General features: G+C 37.7%; 1 protein-coding gene across 2 annotated transcripts in view; it reads left to right on the top strand.

Annotated features, from left to right (window-relative positions):
- DLEU7 (deleted in lymphocytic leukemia 7) overlaps window positions 1–18,434 on the top strand; it is a 34,165-nt gene extending 15,731 nt beyond the window's left edge. The window contains exons 2-3 of one of the 2 annotated variants that reach the window (XM_007495403.3): window positions 4,129–4,237; window positions 17,573–18,434. In XM_007495403.3, the coding sequence (XP_007495465.1) occupies window positions 4,129–4,237; window positions 17,573–17,577 (114 nt within the window). In that variant the 3' untranslated portion in view covers window positions 17,578–18,434. The remainder of the gene's footprint in view (window positions 1–4,128; window positions 4,238–17,572) is intronic. The other variant, XM_001378374.4, reaches the window with a different exon arrangement.
- The last annotated feature ends 290 nt before the right edge of the window (window positions 18,435–18,724 follow it).

The following is an 18,724-nucleotide window of genomic DNA, read 5'->3' on the forward strand; positions in this document are numbered from 1 at the left end:
ACCTTTAACAGTCATACCACAGATACCCACCTCCCCACTTGTCCCCAACGTGGCACCATCACTCAGGCTCTCCAGAGTGGGGAGAGTGTAGGTCTAGTGGTTATTAAGAAAATCCAGGATTCTCAATGACAGGTGTTCGTTACCTCCCTAATACCATGTCACTACTTTACTCTGTTCTACGGAAGGGGTATAAGAAAGGGAGGACCCCTGGACCTCCCGAATATAACAGAAATGAGGAGAAATGCTTAGGAAACTGAGCCACATGCCCAAGGTCACATAGTAGCAGATAAACATCTAAAATAAGGTTTGAGTCCAGGTTTTTACCCCCCTACATTCAAGGAAAGCCAGCTGTATGTTAGCCCTAGCGAGTTGATAAGTTTTTAGTGGGAATGCTTACACCTTGGAAATGGTAAATGCTATGTGAAATCAAGCCTTGATTGTCTTGTCTTATAAAGAAAAAATGTTAATAATGTAGGTTAAATGTAAAAGTATGTCATGCATACATTCCACCCCCCCCAACCCCAGTGAACTGATTATTAAACATTTATCAGCATATCCTTGATGCCACCCTCTCCTATACCATACTCTCTTTCAAGGCAAGAGTCCTTATTGGGATGGGAGGAAAGATAAGGACACAGTTCTTGTATTAGATGGAGAAATTTCAAACAATGGCAAAATAAATTAGAATTCTATTATAAACATCAGTAAAGTGGGTAAAAGTTGAAGCAAAGAGTATAAATAAAGGAGCAGCCTTCTTTCCCTCTTTCTGTGTCTCTTTCCCCTTTTCTTCTTCCCTCTTTTTCTCTTATTCTCCTTCTCTTTTTCTCTTTCTCCCTTTCTGTTTCTTTCTCTCTTTTTCTCTTTTCCCTTTTCTGCTTCTCTCCCTCTCATTCCTTTCCGCTTCTCTCCCTCTTTCTTTCTTCTCCTTTCTGCTTCACCCCCTCTTCTTTCCCCCTTTCTGCTTCTCTCCCTCTTTCTCTCTCTTCCCCTTTCTGTTTCTCTCTCTTTTTTTCTCTGTCTCTGTCTATCCCTTTTCCTTTCTTCCTTCCTGTTTCCCCCTAACAAACCCAGTGACTAGGAGCATGTCCTTTGATGACCAACATATGAGGCAGGGTTAGCATACTTTCTAATTGGGGACCCCCCCCCCAACAAACTCTTAGCTGCAGACTAGAGTTTGGAGGTTACGACTTCCAATAATTCTCTAGAAATATGTGTTTTAAACATTAAAACATTTTCACTTCCTTCCTTAACACTCTTCAGCACCTACTGAGAAAGCAAAAAATATGGTACCCATTATCCATAGGAAGTGATAGCATTATTATTTAAGGGAACAACAGACTTGAGGATTGAAGGTAGTATCATTCTACTAGCCAGTTTAGCCCAAGGGGAGGGAGATATTCACAGGAAATCTTTCTTCATGAACTCAAATTCAGTAGATTCAGTTGGAATCATGAATATAGGAGATAGACTTCCCCAGCTTTTGAGTTAGATTTCCATCTTCATCAGGGAAGACTAGTATAAGAGGAAAGACAAGAGTCAAAAAGACTCAATCCTTAATATTAACCATATGACTGTGTACAAGTCATTTATGCTCTTTGAAATGGCCCTTTTATTGGTCTATTGGACACAATGCACTCTGTGACAAGTCTTTTTGGAAACCGTGAAGTTCTTTTGAAAGTAGGAGTCACCCATCCTTGTGTATGAGTGAGTTTTGACTGTAGATTTGCCTTCTTGTTTAAAAATGATATTCTGAGTCGCAGGGGGTTAGTGCTGCGTGCTTATGTCGGGGAAGAAAGAGGAAAATGGGGTTCCTCAGCAGTCTAGGGTGTTCCTAGGAAACAAGTAGGAACCTGCCTGTGAATTGGATTTGACCCTAGGCTCAGCCAGCAGCTGCCTGAAACATGTCAGGCCAGAGTTTCTTTTTCTTTTCCCATTGAGTGAAGATGATCTCTTGAGTGCCAGATACCTGTCTTGGCTCTCTGGTTCTGTTGTTCTCTCCTGCTCTTCAGGACTCTGCCCTCTGTTCCTTCTCTAAGTGGCTCAGGACTGCTCAGCTCTTTAAAGAGGATGGATGAATTTAATTACCTCTCCACTTGGCTCCTGCAAGGAGGCTGCTAGCTTGAGAGGTCCTCGATAGTATTTGTCATTGTTAATGGACACTTTGCTGACTTCTAGCTTTTTGGAACAAGAGCCTAATATACAGCACCAGAGCTATAAAAAGAGGTTTGTATTTTTTTTTAAGGGGAAATAATGAGCCATATTGTTGGATCAAGGACATAGTTTCTGTTAATAACATTTAGAACTACTTGGGTTCAAAATTAGCCTCTTGCCGTTAAAGCTGGGCCTGTATCCTTGATGACTGTGAAATCAACATAGAGCATCAGTGTCAGAGGTACCATTTTTTTCCCCTTCAACTACTGGCCCTCATTCCTCCCTGGGGAAGTTGAGGAATCAGTTCTAATAGACCTATTAGTATTGGAAAACTTCACTTTTTTGTGTGTCCTGGATCCTCTTTGGCAGTCTAGGGAAGCCCACAGACCTCTTCTCAGAAAGAGTTTTTTAAATCCAGAAAATGAAATACACAGGATCACAAAGGAAACCAACTCTATTAAGATAGTTTTGGGGGTCATTTAGGTGGCTCAGTGGATTAAGAGCCTGGGTCCAAATCTGGCCTCAGATATTTCCTAGCTGGATGACCCTAGGCAAGACCTTTAATAATTACTCAGCCTTTAACACTCTTTTCTGCCTTAGAACCTATACACAATATTGATTCTAAAACAGAAAGTAGGAGTTTTAAGATGTAATTATTTATCATTAATATTCTTTATATTATTAACAATGTATAATATAAATATATATTAAATATGTAAACATAGCATATGCAATAAAGATACATAAAACATGTAAATATAGTATATATAATATAAATATATTATATGTAAATATAGTATGTTTAAAAATATATTAAATTTGTAAATATAGTGTATATGTGATATATAAAACATGAAAATATAGTATATATTATGTACATATATGAATATTAAATATACAACATGTGAATATATTAGATATAATATATAAATAAAATTTATAAATGATATAAATATAATATAAAATTATTGAAATATTAGATAAAATGTAAAAAACCTACTTTGTGGACTCTAGATTGTGAAACCCTGCTTGAGGGAAGGCTGTGGCCAGGTTTAGGGGCTGCATTGTTCCTATTTTCTCTGACTCCTCAGAAGTCAGAGCACTCCTCTGTTTTTTTCTGGACCTCTCATTTTCTTAGTGGGCAGAGGCAGGTTCTCAGCCCTAAGTCTTCCTTATTTATTTTTCCCTCTAGCTGACATTTTCTCTTTTGGAGGGCAGAGCCCCAGCTTGGCGTCATCCATGGTACCTCCTGGACTCTCTTCTAGTATGCCTTCTGAATGTGAGACTCATCTCTTTCCCTGTCTAAAATAAAGGCAAACAAATCTCATCTGAAGGCACACCTGAAGAGTCTTGGAATCTAATACTGTGCATTGGTTTTAAGGCCAGAGAAGCGTAAGGGCTAGGCAATGGGGGTTAAGTGACTTGCCCAGGATTTATATAAATTCATTTAAAAGAGGCAGCGAGGTAGCACAGTGGATAGAGCACCAGACCTGGAGTCAGGAGGTCTTGGGTTCAAATTTGGTCTCAGACACCTCCTAACTCTATGACCCTGGGCAAGTCATTTAATCCTGATTGCCTAGCCTTTCCTGCTTTTCTGTCTTAGAACTGAGACTACAACAGAAGGGAAGAGTTTAAAAAATCATTTTAAAATAACTCTTTATAGTAATTACACCCTTTCCCGATCCTAAAACTTCTAAGTGTTCTTAAAAGGAAACAAAAGGGGAGAAAAGAAGAGAGATTTTTAGACATAGCTAATATGAAAATTTGTTTCTCTTGGATAAGCATGTTATAATTTATTACATATTTATAACAAATCATATATTATTATATGTTATAAATAAAAATAAATGGTAACCCCAAATTCTCAAGTATTCTGAAGCCAAACTAAGGGAAGATAGAGTGAAATGTCTCTAGTAAGCAGAATGATTTTAACTTTTCATTGTGGATCACCACCATATCACCTCCTTCTGACCTCAGGCATCCATCCATCTTTGGGCATCCTTCTTGCATCAGCTCTGGAGCCTGGCTTCCACATTCACTGCTAATGTTCTTCACGTAGAAATTCAGACAACTGATAACAAGTATGGTGAGTTTTTGCTTCTGAGGAGTGATGCCAATTTCTGTACACTTGGGATCTGCAATCTCCCAAAAATCATTACGAAGCCATGAAGGAAATCTACGCTCATGGTTGTGCGATCTGAACCCTCTCCGTGCCCTGAGGATTGCTCTGTTTTTGGGACAAACTTGTGTTTTCTGTATTAGAAAGAGGCTCAGTGGCTAACCACAGACTGCCTGGTGTGTTTTTTCCATGTGCACACTGACTTTTACAAGAAACTCGTTTATAGCTCTATAATTCCCTATGACATGAATAATATGAAAAGCAGTACAAAAAAAAAGAAACACAACCCACTGAAAAACCAGCTTTCCAAAATGCAAATGATTGGAAAAAGGGTATTATGAGAGCCCTAAAAGAAGTCCGCTTAGTGGGAACTCTACAAGATTTTATTCTAGGAGTATTCTTCTGCTTGGCAAATGTCCCTGAATGAGGGGCATTAGTCATTGTGCAGAGACCCATCACAAACTGCCTTTTTCATTGGGCTTTTTCAATTAAAAAGCAAATACCTGGGAGCATAGAGAACTTATGGGAAGTTTGACATCGCATATATTCCAAAGTAAAAATGTTTAATTTCCTGTGGACAATGGATTTTTTTTATGGTGACTGGAAGATTTTGGGGGGGGCGGGGTTCTTCATTGGCTGTTTTATTAACACACTATTACTTATCTTTATAGTAATGAACTTGAGTTCAAGGAATCTAACTGATGATCACTTTGTGCCCTGTGAAGTTTAGATCCCAGGAAAATTTTAAGGAAGCATATAAGGTTGTAGTGTAATATGGCTGTTAGTATGATTTGTTTTCAGTTAGCCCTCTAAGACAAAAGCATTCTTTCCCCTTTATGGACTCCCACACCATTGAGGGATTCTGGTGTGTCTTTGCTCAGCTTAGGGGTATTTTTGACTTTGTTAAGCATTTTCAGAGAAGAGTATAATAGGTAAATTGGTGCTTGTTTAGGACCCACTGAAAATTGGGGAAAGCTTCCTTTTTAGACTCCTGATCCTCTGGATTATAAGATTTGAAAGATGGTTTAGGAGAGGAATTAAATTTATGGGTGAAAGATGGAGGGAGCCCACAAATAACAAAATAGTCATGGAGAAGAACAAAAATCAGGATTTTAATCTTGGGGAAATTTTTGCTTTCTAAGAAAGTACAAATTAATATGGTGGAGTGAGAAATTGTGAAGAACTCACTGTTACCTTTCCCATGTAAATAAGATAAAATGCCAAATATTTAAAAGATAGGTGAAAAGGAAGGGAGCAGCCTCTCAGACAGGCAAAGGACAAGGAAGTGAGTAAGCAGAAAGAATAAAGCAAAATTATGTATGATTTTTATTCTTTTGTGGTTATATTTTAAATTTGTATTTATCAATTAATATTTTTATTATTAAAAATTCAAAATTACATATTATTGGTTAAGTAGTTGACTCAGTGGATAGGGTGCCAGGCATGAAGATGGGAGATCCTGAATTAAAATGTGGCTTTAGACACTTCAGCTGTGTGTCTCTGGGCAGGTACTCTTCTGCCTTGGAATTCTAAGACAGATGGTAAGATTTTTAAAAAATTGATGAATAATTACTCTGCATCCTATAAAGAAACTAACAGGTGTTTATTACATATCTATTAAGTGCCAGGCACTGTGCTCAGTGCACACAAAGGCAAAAAACCAGCCCCTGCTCTTGAGGATTTCATGTTGTCTAATGGGGGAGACAACAGGCAAAAAAATGGGCATATAGGATAAATTGTCAATAGTCTTGGAGGTAGGGGAGACACAGCATTAGCGTTAATGCCTTCTTGTAGGCTTCTGGGAAAGGCTTCTTTATAGAAGATGGGACTTGAAAGAAGTCAGGAGGTAGAGAATTCCAGGAATGGGGGGAGGGATAACAAATGAATTATATCAACCCAAGAAACAAAGCTGGACCCAACAACACAAGATACATGAACTTTAAATGAAATGACATCAGTAAAGAAAAGACCTGGCCTCTGTAATGAATACCATCATTTGTCTTCAGTAAAAAGAGAATAAAACAAAGAGATAAAAGTCAATAACATGGAGAATGTGATGGAAAATTTGAATAAAGGAATAGAATGAATTGAAAATAAAATCCTCAAACTGGAACGCCAATTGGCAAAAATGGCAGAAAATCAGACCAAAAAATAACTCAACTGGAAAAAGGCTTGAAAACCTTACAAGCATTGATGATGGAGCTAGAAGATAGAACTTGGAAAAAGAACCTAAGAATCATTGGATTACCAAAAAAAAAGTAAAGAAAATCTAACTACCTTTTTTTTCCCCCTTCTTTAAGTCACTGCTCAAGAGAATTTCCCAGAGTGAGAAAGATCAAGGGATAGGCTAGATAAGAAAGAATCCACAGGACTCCCTCAGAGAGTAATGTGAATTATGTAGGATTATTTATCCATCATGAGAAAACAGAGGGGGGAAAAGCTGTTTGTGATTTATAGGAAGTCAAGGGAAATAATTTCATCCCCAGAATCTTTTACTCAGCCATATCCAGGATGATATATGATGACAAAAAAGAAATTTTAATTTCCCACAGTATTTTTGAGAAAAACAGTCTAGCTTGAGCTTTTGAGAATATCCTAGACAAACATGTATTTCCTGGGGAAAGAACAATATTTGGGCACATTTGACATCCAAATCAATAAAGAACATCAAGTTGAAAATTAGTGTGATTATTTGCTGCACCCTGTTATATCATGCTTAGAGAAATATTTTAGAATGTTATTTGCCTTTTTTATCTTTTGGTTCGTAGCACTTCCCTATATGATGGTGTGTATAGTGAGTATTAAATGTAGCACTGATGATAGATAACATCAGTGTCAGCCTTTGATGTGGACCAGTTTAGTTTCCTTGGCTGCCAATGTCTTAAAACCCCACTTAATTCAGAAAATTGGATCTTCCCCTGAAAATTACCCTCACTGACTTTTCTAGGTGTATCAGTCAAGTCACAAATCTCTTAGTTTCCTGATTCATAGAATGAAGGTTTTAGGCTAGATGATCTCTAAGATCCCTTCTGGCCCTACAATTCAATGGTTCTATCTCTGGTAGGAAACTAATGGAATTAAATTGTCATATGAGAGACTCTAAATTCTGTAGGAATAGGAACCATGTGTCAGTTGATTTGTCACCTCCAGAACCTTGCATAGTACTTGGTATTTAGTAGGTTCTCAATAAATGTTTGCTGAATTGTTTTTTTTTTTATCAGAAAAAGGAAAGTACAGCCTGGTTTATAATTTAGGCAACTCAGAGTGATTTTGAAAATGGAATAAAAAGTGATTCAGGGAGAGAGACTTGTAAATTCTTCAACTTATGTGTGAATATTTGTACAAAATATTTGAATCCCATTATATCATTGACATTAGAGTTTGAGATTTTTTTTTTTGGCTCCAACACAAAGTCAGAATCAAACTTTGAAATCCTAAAATTAACTTCATCTAGAATTCTGCCTTTGTCAACATGTGGTCTTTGTACTTTTAATTCTCTTTTCCAGTCTTTTCAAAATGTTAGTCATACAGACAATAGATTCAGATGATCTTTCATTTTCACTTAAAAATACCTTACTTAAAAAATCGTACACTTTAAAAAAATTTGTTGGATGCTCTCTCTGAGCCCATAAGATTTGGATGTTAATTAAGCAATCACATAAGTTGGGCTATTATTCTACAGTTACAGTGAAATTGTCTAGACAGTTGGAAGTGCCAAAGTAGACTTTTATTATTATTTTAAGCCTGGAAGCATGGCTTTGATCATCCTTAAGAGTTTGTGTTACCTTTAGGGTTCTTTCCAACTCACAATGTGCTCCTATGCCACTAATATCATCTCATTTACAGAGTGCTCTTTGTACAGCAACTGCTTGAGGTAGGCAATACAAGGATTAAAAATATCATATTTCAGATAAAAATGGAGTTTGAATTGGAGAAAACCAGCATCAAACTGCTCATAACTGTTAGAAATTAGAATTGAACTTGGTTCTTTTTTAACTGAATGACTAGCTCTTTCCTTTATACTGTGCAGGTCATCTTTTGAAATACACTAATATAATCTTCTTATGGCTTCCATGCAGCCTATCATTACCTTTGCTTGCCATGTTCATTCTGGGATCATGATATTCCATCACTGATGCCATTAAAAACATATTTCCCTGATTAATTTCATTCAATTTCCTAGATTGAATTAAAAATTTTCCTCCAGATTATATATATATATAGATGCAATTTTTAATGTTCATCTTCTCATACTTAACAATCCATGTTCTCTTCCAAGAAGGCAGGTAACATAGATTTTATATGTGTATATATATATATGTTTATATATATATATATATATGTATAATCATATAATACACGTTTCACCATTCATCATGTTGTGAAATGATACATTACTTAGAGAAAAGTTCATGGAGGAAATAAAGTGAAGAATGGTATGTTTCAGTTTGTATTTGGACTCTTGTCTACTTCTATGGTGTTAGATTTCCTTTTTGGTCTTGAGTCCCTTGGAGTCCTCCTGGATCCTTGCATTGCTGAGAGTGGCTAAGTCATTCACAGTTGATTATCCTACATTATTGTTACTGTGTACAATGCCCTTCTGGTTCTGTTCACTTCACTTTGCTTCATTTCATAGAAGCCTTTGCACGTTTTTGGTGACCATCTTGTTTGTCATTTCTTATGGCACAATAGTATTCTGTTACAATCATATCCCATAACTTGTTTGCTTATTCCCCAAATTGATGGCCACCCCTTCCGTTTCCCGTTCTTTGCCACCACAAAAAGAGCTGCTATAAAGGCAAAAAAGTCTATCTGGGTGTCTGTCTATCCTTCTATCATACAATTTTATAACTGAGTAGAATTCCAGATTGTTCTTCAAAATGGCTAGATCAGGTCACAGTTCCACTAATAATGTATTAGTGTCCCCATTTTTCCATAGTCCTTCCAGTATTTGTCATTTTGCCCTTTTATCATTTTAGTCAGTTGGATAGGTTTGGATGATATGTCAGAGTTGTTTTGATTCTCTGACTAATAATGATTGAACATTTTTTCATAGAGTTAGAGATAGTTTTTGGATGAAGAAATCAAAGCTATCTTTTAATATCTTTTGAGCATTTATCAACTGGGGAATGGCTCCTCTTCTTACAAATTTGCCAGGTTCTCTATATATTTTAGATATGAGACCTCTATCTGAAAAAATATAAAAACTTTTCCTCTTATTGCTGTCCTTCTAATTTTGGCTAATTTAATTTTATTTGTACAAGACCCTTTCAATTAAATATATTCAAAATTATCCATTTTACATTTCACAATGCTTTTATTCATAAATTCTTCTGTCTATAAATCTAATAGATAATATGTTCCCTGTTCTTCTAATTTGAATATAATATCTCCTTTTATGCCCTAGGCAGTAATTTTTCTTAAAACCTTTACCTTCCGTCTTAGAATCGATAATATGTATTGGTTCCAAGGCAGAAGAGCAGTAAGGGATAGGCAATGGGGGTCAAGTGACTTGGGCAGTCACACAGCTAGGAAATGACCGAGTTTAGATTTGAACCCAGGAACCTCCTATCTCTAGTCTTGGATCTCAGCCCACTGAGCCCTCCAACTGCCCCCTAGACTGTAATTTTAAAAGAAAAATATGAATGCATGTGGTTGCTAGCATCTTGGTTTCATTGAGGCAGTGTGACTTTCTCTGATTTCAGTGATCTGGCCTTAATACTAATTCCAGTGGTGACTGTTAAAATATCATCTTTTCTCCTCAACCTCTCAGAACAAACCACTATCAAGAAGGGCATTTTCCCCTGCCTTGACCTTTCTTCTGGACTGGATAATTTATTTGTGTGCCTTTGTTGTTGAATCAACATATAAGTACCTTATTTATTTGCTACACATGAATTCTGTGATTATCTTTCTCTTTCAACATGGGAGTCACGGAATAGGAGGAAAGGACAAGTCACAGAACTGTCCACCAATATCATTGTTCTGTGGGTCCACATAAACTTCCCTGTGAGATAGATAGGAGCCTGAAAACCTCAATTTGAAAGCAGAACTCATTTAGGCCTGTGATGAGAGAATTCAAACTGGGAGGTCTCTCAGATTAGATGGAGTTTTCACTGGGCTTTGCATCTGTAGAAGCCTATCATTTGAATTCTTTCCAAATAAACCAAGCCCTTTCAATTATGCTGCAAAGACAAAGGGTGGGCGACCTGTATACTGGCTTAAAAATTTGGGTGAAATTTTATGATCGTTCAAACTCTGTCATCTATATGTATTTATTAATTTTTTTTAAATGGCCAAGAGGAAAGGAATTTGAACTCTCATCAGCTTTCAAGTTTTTGTTTTCCCTAAAAAAAAAAAAGGATTTAAATCATTGGTGACCCCTAAGGCTTATTGGCCATAGATAGATGATTGAGTGAATTTAACATGGACTTGGACTGAGTGGGTGGTCTGACGAACACAGCTGAGGCCATTCATACACGAGGATAAACATAAAATCATATTTAGGCAGGGTCAGCCCAGCAATCATTGCTGGTGTAGAGATATCAAACTGACTGACCTTTGGAAATGTTCATGAAGTTTATAGGAGAGCAGGAGGGCAAATGGCCAGGTAAGATTCTCCTGGGATTTTAAATAGCTTTTCTGAAAGGGTTTGATGCTCCTCGTTTCTTTGGTCAGTGATAGCCTGGCTTTCAGCCCATAAATGTACACGTACTGTGTATCTGTAGGAAACATCCATGTATCTTGTGTGTATATACCTACAGCTACATTACTTATATATGTGAGCTACCATTTACTACCAGTAATGCTTTGTTGTTGTTATCTCAGTTTGATTTCTCACAAACAATCCTGGGGGGGGGGGAAGGGGCTTTTGTTATTGTTATTTCTCTGATAGGGAAACTGAGGCAGCCATCTATTAAGTGGCTTATACAGCCAGTGTGGGACAGAGGTCAGAATTGAACCCAGGTCTTAACCTTGGATTTTCTGTTCATTTTGCCCCAGCTCTCCTTGTCTCTTTTGTGTATTTCAAAGGCAAGCTTCCATCTGGGTAGGTTTATGTATACACACATATATTCTGGCCAGGGGCATTTTGGGGAGTAAAATAGTAAAAATCAATGTATTGTACACATTGAGAGACCCACTGGGCTCAGCTAACTTGGGGTATGTCCATGGTTTCTGTTTTTTCTCCTTGGTTTCTTTTCATTCCTATTTCAGCCTGGCTTCTGATTAAGGCAGCCTTAGCAGAGGAGGTTTGTTTCCTAAGGAATTTCTATCCTAAGAGTTTGGGGGCAAAACTGGTCAGGACCATCCATTGGATCAGACAGAAATGGTGAACAAAGAAGGCAGGCTGATATTTTTTTTAACCCCTTCCTTACCTCAGGCTCTGGAAGGACATCTGTAGTTATGTCCTGTTGAAGGGATGAGTCTCTGATCCCATGATTTGGGAGAACTTTATTTTTCATTAAATTGATTAGAAGAGATCAGACTCTCTCCCTAAAGTAAAGCATTCTACTTCCTCTTATCTGCTATTGCCCTCAAGTAAAGCATTCTGGTTCCTCTTATCTGGATTTGGGGGGGGGGGAGAGGGAGAGGGAGAGGGAGAGGGAGAGGGAGAGAAACAATAACTTGAAAGGTTGATAGGGGTAAAGTGAAGATTTTTAAAGGCTGCTAGACTGAGGCATGTTTGTAGACATCAAGGTCATCCCTCAGTAAATAGGGAGACTTTGAAGATTTAGGTGGGAAGGGATGGGTTTGAAGGTTAGAAAACAGAAGAAAGGTTGAATAAAAACATCATTGAGAGGAGCAGTATTTTTCTCCATAAAGCAGGAGTTGAGGGCTTGTGCTAAGAAGGAGGGAAGAGGAGGTAGGTGTGGGATTCTTGAGAAGAGGTGTGAAATAAGAAGTTTTGTAAGGAATGCCATAGAGGGCCAATTATGGAAGTAAAAAGATTGCCTGGAGGCAGCCAAGGCCCAGCTGAAATTTTTGATAAAATATATTTGTAGCATCGTCTTCTGGTGGGGATATCCAGGGTTGGGGTTTGCCAGAAGGACAAGTGGGGTGTAGGGGTTTGAGAGCAAAAAGTTTATGCACATTTGAACTGATTAACTGGCTGGAACAAGGTAGGGCAGGGAGAACAGTGAAACCAGAGCCGTGGTGAGAAAAGCCTGAGATCTTCCCTTTGCCTTATAGATGGCAAACTCCTTGGCCTGGTTAGCTAAGACTCTCCAGAGCTCAGCACCACCTACCTTGCCAGCCTTATTCCATACATACTTTTTGACATCCTGGCCAAACTAGGATCATTATTCCTTGACCTCACATACTATTCCTCTTCACTCAGGCTGTACTTTATGCCTTGAAAACAGCTCTTCATCTACTACACTGTCTGCAGAGATGCTTTTCTTCAGTTTCTGACTCGGGGGACACCTCTTTCCTGAAGCCTTCTCTGATCCCCTCAGCTGAAAGTAATCCATCCCTCCACAGATTTTTCCTGGGGGAGGCAGAGCCAAGGCCCATGGGGGCAACATCTGGCCCGGCACCCCCCAAAACAGATTAGGATGTAATTGGGAAATAATTGAACAAAATAAATATACAACAAAGCATTTAAAAATTGGCCATTTGTGTCCCCTAGAGATTCTTAGGTACAGCTTAGTGAACCCAGTTTCTACTGGAGTTTGATACCATTGTTTAATTCTCTTCATTTCCTAATAATTAAACTTACCTCTGTGTGTGTGTGTGTGTGTGTATACACACACATGTATATACACACATATATAGAGGTATTAGGGAAAATGTGGATGATATAAAATATATATGCGTGTATATATATATATATGTATATATATACACACACCCTTATATAACAGGGGTTTTTAGCCTGGGGACTACACACTTGTTTTTAAATATTTTGATGCCTGTATTTCATTATAATTGATTTCCTTCCTAGTCCTGATTATTGTATGCAGTTAAAAAAATTCTGAAGGACTTATGAGAAAGAACTGTGGAAGTAGAAACAGAAGAAAAACATATGATCAATCACGTGGTTTGATGGCTTTAAATGATCACTCAAATGCAAATATTAATGATATGGAAATAGGTTTTGAACAAAGAGACACATATAACCCAGTGGAATTGCTTGTCAGCTCTGGAAGAGAGGAGGGAAAGAATATGAATCATGTAACCATGGAAAAATATTCTAAATAAATACATTTAATTTAAATTCTGAAAAGGGTTCCATAGGTTTTTAGCAGACACTTTGAGGGTGTCTGTGGCACACAAAAGGTTAACCCCTGCTGCAGAATAGTTTTAAGTTCTTTGAGGGCAAGGCCTGTTGTGGTTTATCAGCTTTAAAATCCTTAGTATCTGACATGGTGCTTTCCAAAAAAGAGGACTTTAAGTAAATGTTGGCTGAATTCAATACAATGCTGAAATCTTATTCTTCTGTTCTGCCATATGCCACCCAGTGCATCAGTCTTAAATGCTTAAAATACAACATACTTATGAGTGTTGGAAAATACTTTGAAAAAATCAGTGTTACCTATAGTAAAGGACTGAAAAAACAAACCCATCCATAAACAGATATAGAAATGATATATTCCGAGGATTCAGAATCTTATCATTTTGTGATAATCTCTTTGGAGACTGAACAGATAATGCATCTTAGTTCAGGTGCAGATCTTCTGGGCAGTCAGGCATGCACTGTACATTTTCTTGGTAGTGGTCATTTCTGAGAAAGGTGAGGTTGCAGGAAGCACCCCCCAAACCTCTCAATGACCCCTTAAGCTCTAGCCAAGGCTAGGAACTTCCATCTCTGGATTGCTATTCATTCACTAAAGAAAGAAATACAAAGCAGGGGAGGGAGCTGGAAGATGGCTTTGAGATCCTTTAAAGGCAGATAGGTGGTACAGTGGATAAGAGTTTTGGGTCCAGAGTCAGGAAGACCGAAGTTCAATTCCAACCTCAGACACTAATTGGCAAAATATGCTTATTTCTTATACCAAGCCTCTGGTTTTTAAGATCATTCTTCTTGCTTGAAATATTTAATCTCCCATTCTCCCTTTAGGATCCAGCTGTAGGTCTCATCCCTTTGTTCTCAGTCTATAAAATGGGATTACCAGTGGAATTGCTCTTTGTCTACAGGACAGGGGAGGGAGAAGGAGAGGGGAAAGAACATGAATCATGTAACCATGGAAAAATACTCCAGATTAATTAAGTAAATTAAAAAAATACACAAAATAAAAAATAAATGTTAAAAAAGGGATTACTTTTATCTTTCATAAGTGCCTTATTTCACCCCAACATCAAACCTGAATTAAGAGGGTGTTGGCTTTGGAGGTAATGACAGGAGAAATTGGAGAATCTGTCTCCAGACCAAATTCTGGAACTTACGAGCATGGACTAGGGGTAGGCCAACATTCATGTTGGAAGGGTTAGATAGTTCACAACGCTGTAATGCCATTTTATTGATTCTGACCACTTGCCCTTTTTAGTTGCTCCGAGGATCAGTTTGCCAAATATGGTGTTTCTGCAGTCAGGTTCAGAAGGCAGTCAGTATTGCAAAAAATTAATTAGACTTGCTAATTATATGCTTGAGTGGGTCCGTGATGAAAGGGGAAAGGCCTTTCTAGGTACCAAAAACTAAAAGAAGCACTTTTGTAATTGGAAAGAATTGGAAGCAATGTAGATGCTTGTTGACTGGGGAATGGCTAAACAGATTGGGCGACCTCAATGTAATGGAATATGATGAAAACAGAGAAACATAGGAAGATTTTATATGAATTGATAGAAAATGAAATAAGCAAAGCCAGGAAAATAGCCTACAATGACTACAACAACAGAAATGTTAAACAGTAACAATAAGGCACTTGAAAAACTGAATGTTGTGAAAATAGAATAATCAAGCTTGACCCTGGAGGAGAAATAGCAGGATACCCTCCTCCCATTTGGCAGAGATGGGGGACTGTGAGTATGGAATAATACATGTAATGTGAGCCCAAATATCTTGGTTATTTTTTGCTAAATTATTATCTCATGAGGAATAGCTTTCAGGGAGGTGAAGACAGGAGGAAATGCATTGGGGAAAATGTGGGCGATATAAAAACCGAGAAGATAACAAAAATGTAATTGGGGGGAAAAGAGAATTCAAAGTCTTCCAAGATTAACATTAGGATTTGCTTTCTTGAACCACAAAGATTGGCTGGAGCAGGGTGGGGGGGCACCTTCCCTGCTCACCCTGTTATATCAAGGGTGGCCATGTGTTGGGGTACTCATGGCTCAGTGTTTCATATCCATTCTAGGAAATTTTAATCAACATTAGGACATGCTGAACCCAGGTTTTAGATTCCTCGAAATGGAAAAAAAGAAGCCAGGGAGTTCTAATTTTGGCAAGGGGCTCCCATCACCATCTAGGATATTAACTTGTCTGGTTGAACATATGGGATTTGACAAACAAAAGCTGTTGGGAGGGAAATGCTCCTGGGCTGAATGGAAAACACTTTAAATGAAATCATCACAAATATTTATTATGTGAGTTTCTAACAGAAGAGCATGGGCCAGTTAATACTCCCGTTCCTTAAATGATTTCTCCCAGGGCTTCCATTGTTCTGTGATGGAAACAGGGGTTTCAGCTTGAGGTCATTTCTGACTGGAGGGGCCCCCACTTTGGCTTCTCTCGATTATGGAAAGGAAGAGAGACAATCACCTGTTTTTCTTTTTCTGTCTTGGGTCCTAATAGTCCCATGGAAAGGCTTCCTCTGTTAATTTGTTTTCTTTGACCTTTAATATATTTTAGAGAGAATTGGAAGGAAATGCCAAAATAGTAAAATAAAGAGCCTTGTGGAACTCAGCAGAGACCCGAAGTTCCCCAGGGTGAAAGGGGCCAATACAATTCAGCAGCTGAATTTTATGGTGTGTGTTTGTATGTGTGTGTAACTTCCCCAAAGATGCTTTGCCTGAGATTCTCTCTATAAAACCTAGAATTGTTGGGAGCTCATTGAATCCTACAAATCCATTATTTTAAGGCATTTTATTTTAGTCGTCTTTGAGTGTTGAATGTTATTAGAGGCTGGCTTTTAGGCACATATTAGCCACCCATGTCATTGGTTGGCTCTGTTCTGAAAGTCCTTTTATTTGTTGCCTTTGATTCCTGTTTCCTTTTGTACAGAGGTTTGGACTACTTTTCAAACGCAGATTGGGGAAATGGTCAAAATTGGTCAAAAAGCACACAATTGCTTAATTTGCAGTGAGTATCAGGAGAGACACATTTCTGTTCTCTTGGGTCACAGAACAAAAGTGGTAAACTGAGTCATAGTCATTCCCATAGTCCCCTCTTCTCCCAACCTTTAAAATGACAGGTAATCAATGATAAAACCTGCTGCCTACCACTTGTCAAAGAGGTGATAGACAATCACAATGAGACAGATTTCTAGACAGTCAACGGATGCATTGATATCTTTTGCTTAATTATATCTAGTTATTGGAAAGGAGGACTTTGGTGGAGAAGTGTTATGAGGTAGTAAGAGGAATACATAAATAGTAATACAAAAAAAAAGAAAGAAAATGTCATCGAAACATTTGAAAACGCTTAGAAGCAAGCAGCAGGCAGTTGAGAAAGGGGATACTACCAACAGCTGTTCTGTTATTATCATGTTAAAATGAATATGTACCTAAAAACAAACTACATAATAGAAATTCAGTTTTCATTCATCCCCCTTTTTCTGTTCCTTATATATTGGTGTATTATTTGAAATGTTCCTAATAAATTTTTAAAATTTCAAAAAGTATAAATTTATCCTACATTCACTACTTGTCATGGGTTATTAACCATTTTTTGTGTCATGGACCCCCTTGGTAGACTGGTACAGCTTATGAGCCCTTCTAAGAATGTTTTTAAGTATTTAAAACAAAATACATAGAATGAAAAAAACAATTTTGTTGAAATATAGTAATAGAGAAAGTTTAAGTGGAGGAAGCTAGATGGCTCAGCAGACTGAGAGCCAGACTCAGAGAGATGGGAGATCCAGGGTTCAAATTTACCATCCTTGGGCAAGTCACTTAACCCTCATTGCCTAGCCCTCACCACTCATCTGCCTTGGAACTAATATACAGTATTGATCCTGAGACAGGAGGTTTTTTTTAAAAAATGTTTTTTTAAAGCATGCAAGTTCACAGATATCTCCTTGCCTTATCCTTCCAAAAGGTATCTGAATTTGATAAAACCATAGATAATAGAAATTCATTAATATATTTCCTTGCATTAGCTTCTTAGCTTTTATTTTTCTTTATTTTATTATATTTTTTTTAAAGGATAGTGTGGAATTTCGTAACATCTGCAGTCATATGGCCCTGCAGCTGGAAGGACACTACTTTGACCGAGACTTGAACACCGCATACCAGTGCCTGAAGTCCATCATTAAGAAGTTGATCCGGTCACTTCGGAGCCTCCCATCAGATTCCTGTGCTGTGGCCTGCACTGCCCTGAGGCAGATTCTCCAGAATCTCCTGGATCTGTGAATGTTCTTGATATATGGATTCAAGCCATAAGTCTCCCTAATTGTCCGGCCTTAAGATTTAACCATATTATAAATGGGTATCAATAACAAAATGAGCTTTGAGTATTGTTATATCAGGCAGAATTGAAGATTGTCATCTAGCCCCTCTCAGAATTCTATCCACATTTAGAACAATAACAAGCAGTGAGGATTTTCAGGGATTTTGCCATTTTTTCTGATTTGTTATGGATAGGTGAAATTCTACTTTGGTTATAAATTTGGATTAAAAGCCTTTTTATCTCCTCATCAGATAGATATTTTTTTCCCCCTGTTGAGGCCAAGTTGACTAATGAGGGCTATTTTGTGGCTGAAGCTCCATAGTTAATATAAAAGTCTGAGCCATAATGGTGATGTTTGATAATCAACCTATGTTCTCTGTTGCTGTGTATAAAAGAGAGGGAGAGAGAGTCTTCATTTATTTCATTTCCTAGTAAGGGAATAATCTCTAGAATTTGAAGACTGTTAATACTTCTAAATCTTGTTCCTGGTTTTGTGAATTGACTATTTGGCAGCCACTAAATGGCTTACAAGTTTTGTGCCTTCAGCATCTTGGTGTGGAAATTGGAAGTGATGATAATCCCATTTGAGGTACTTGGAATAAAAGATGTTAAACCAAATATAAAGTATTGTGTTATTACAGCCTGAGATGAAAATTTCCAGCCTCCTTTTAAAATTGTTTTTATACATCCCAGTTCAAGTAGGAAATCTGGTGAAAAAGAAAAAAAAAGAGGAGGTATATTGGCCAGCCTCCCTAAACATTTCCAGCTGAGAAGGGAGGGAGGGTGACTGGACTTTGAGTGGTTCAGATAGGTTCATACCTAGTTTTTCCTAAGTTTCCTGCAGTTTTCTTGCAGACTTGTGGCCAGAAAAAAGGTCAATTAAACTTCAGACTTTCTCATAACACTTC

This window comes from Monodelphis domestica, chromosome 4, assembly GCF_027887165.1.
Source record: "Monodelphis domestica isolate mMonDom1 chromosome 4, mMonDom1.pri, whole genome shotgun sequence".
NCBI lineage: Eukaryota > Metazoa > Chordata > Mammalia > Didelphimorphia > Didelphidae > Monodelphis > Monodelphis domestica.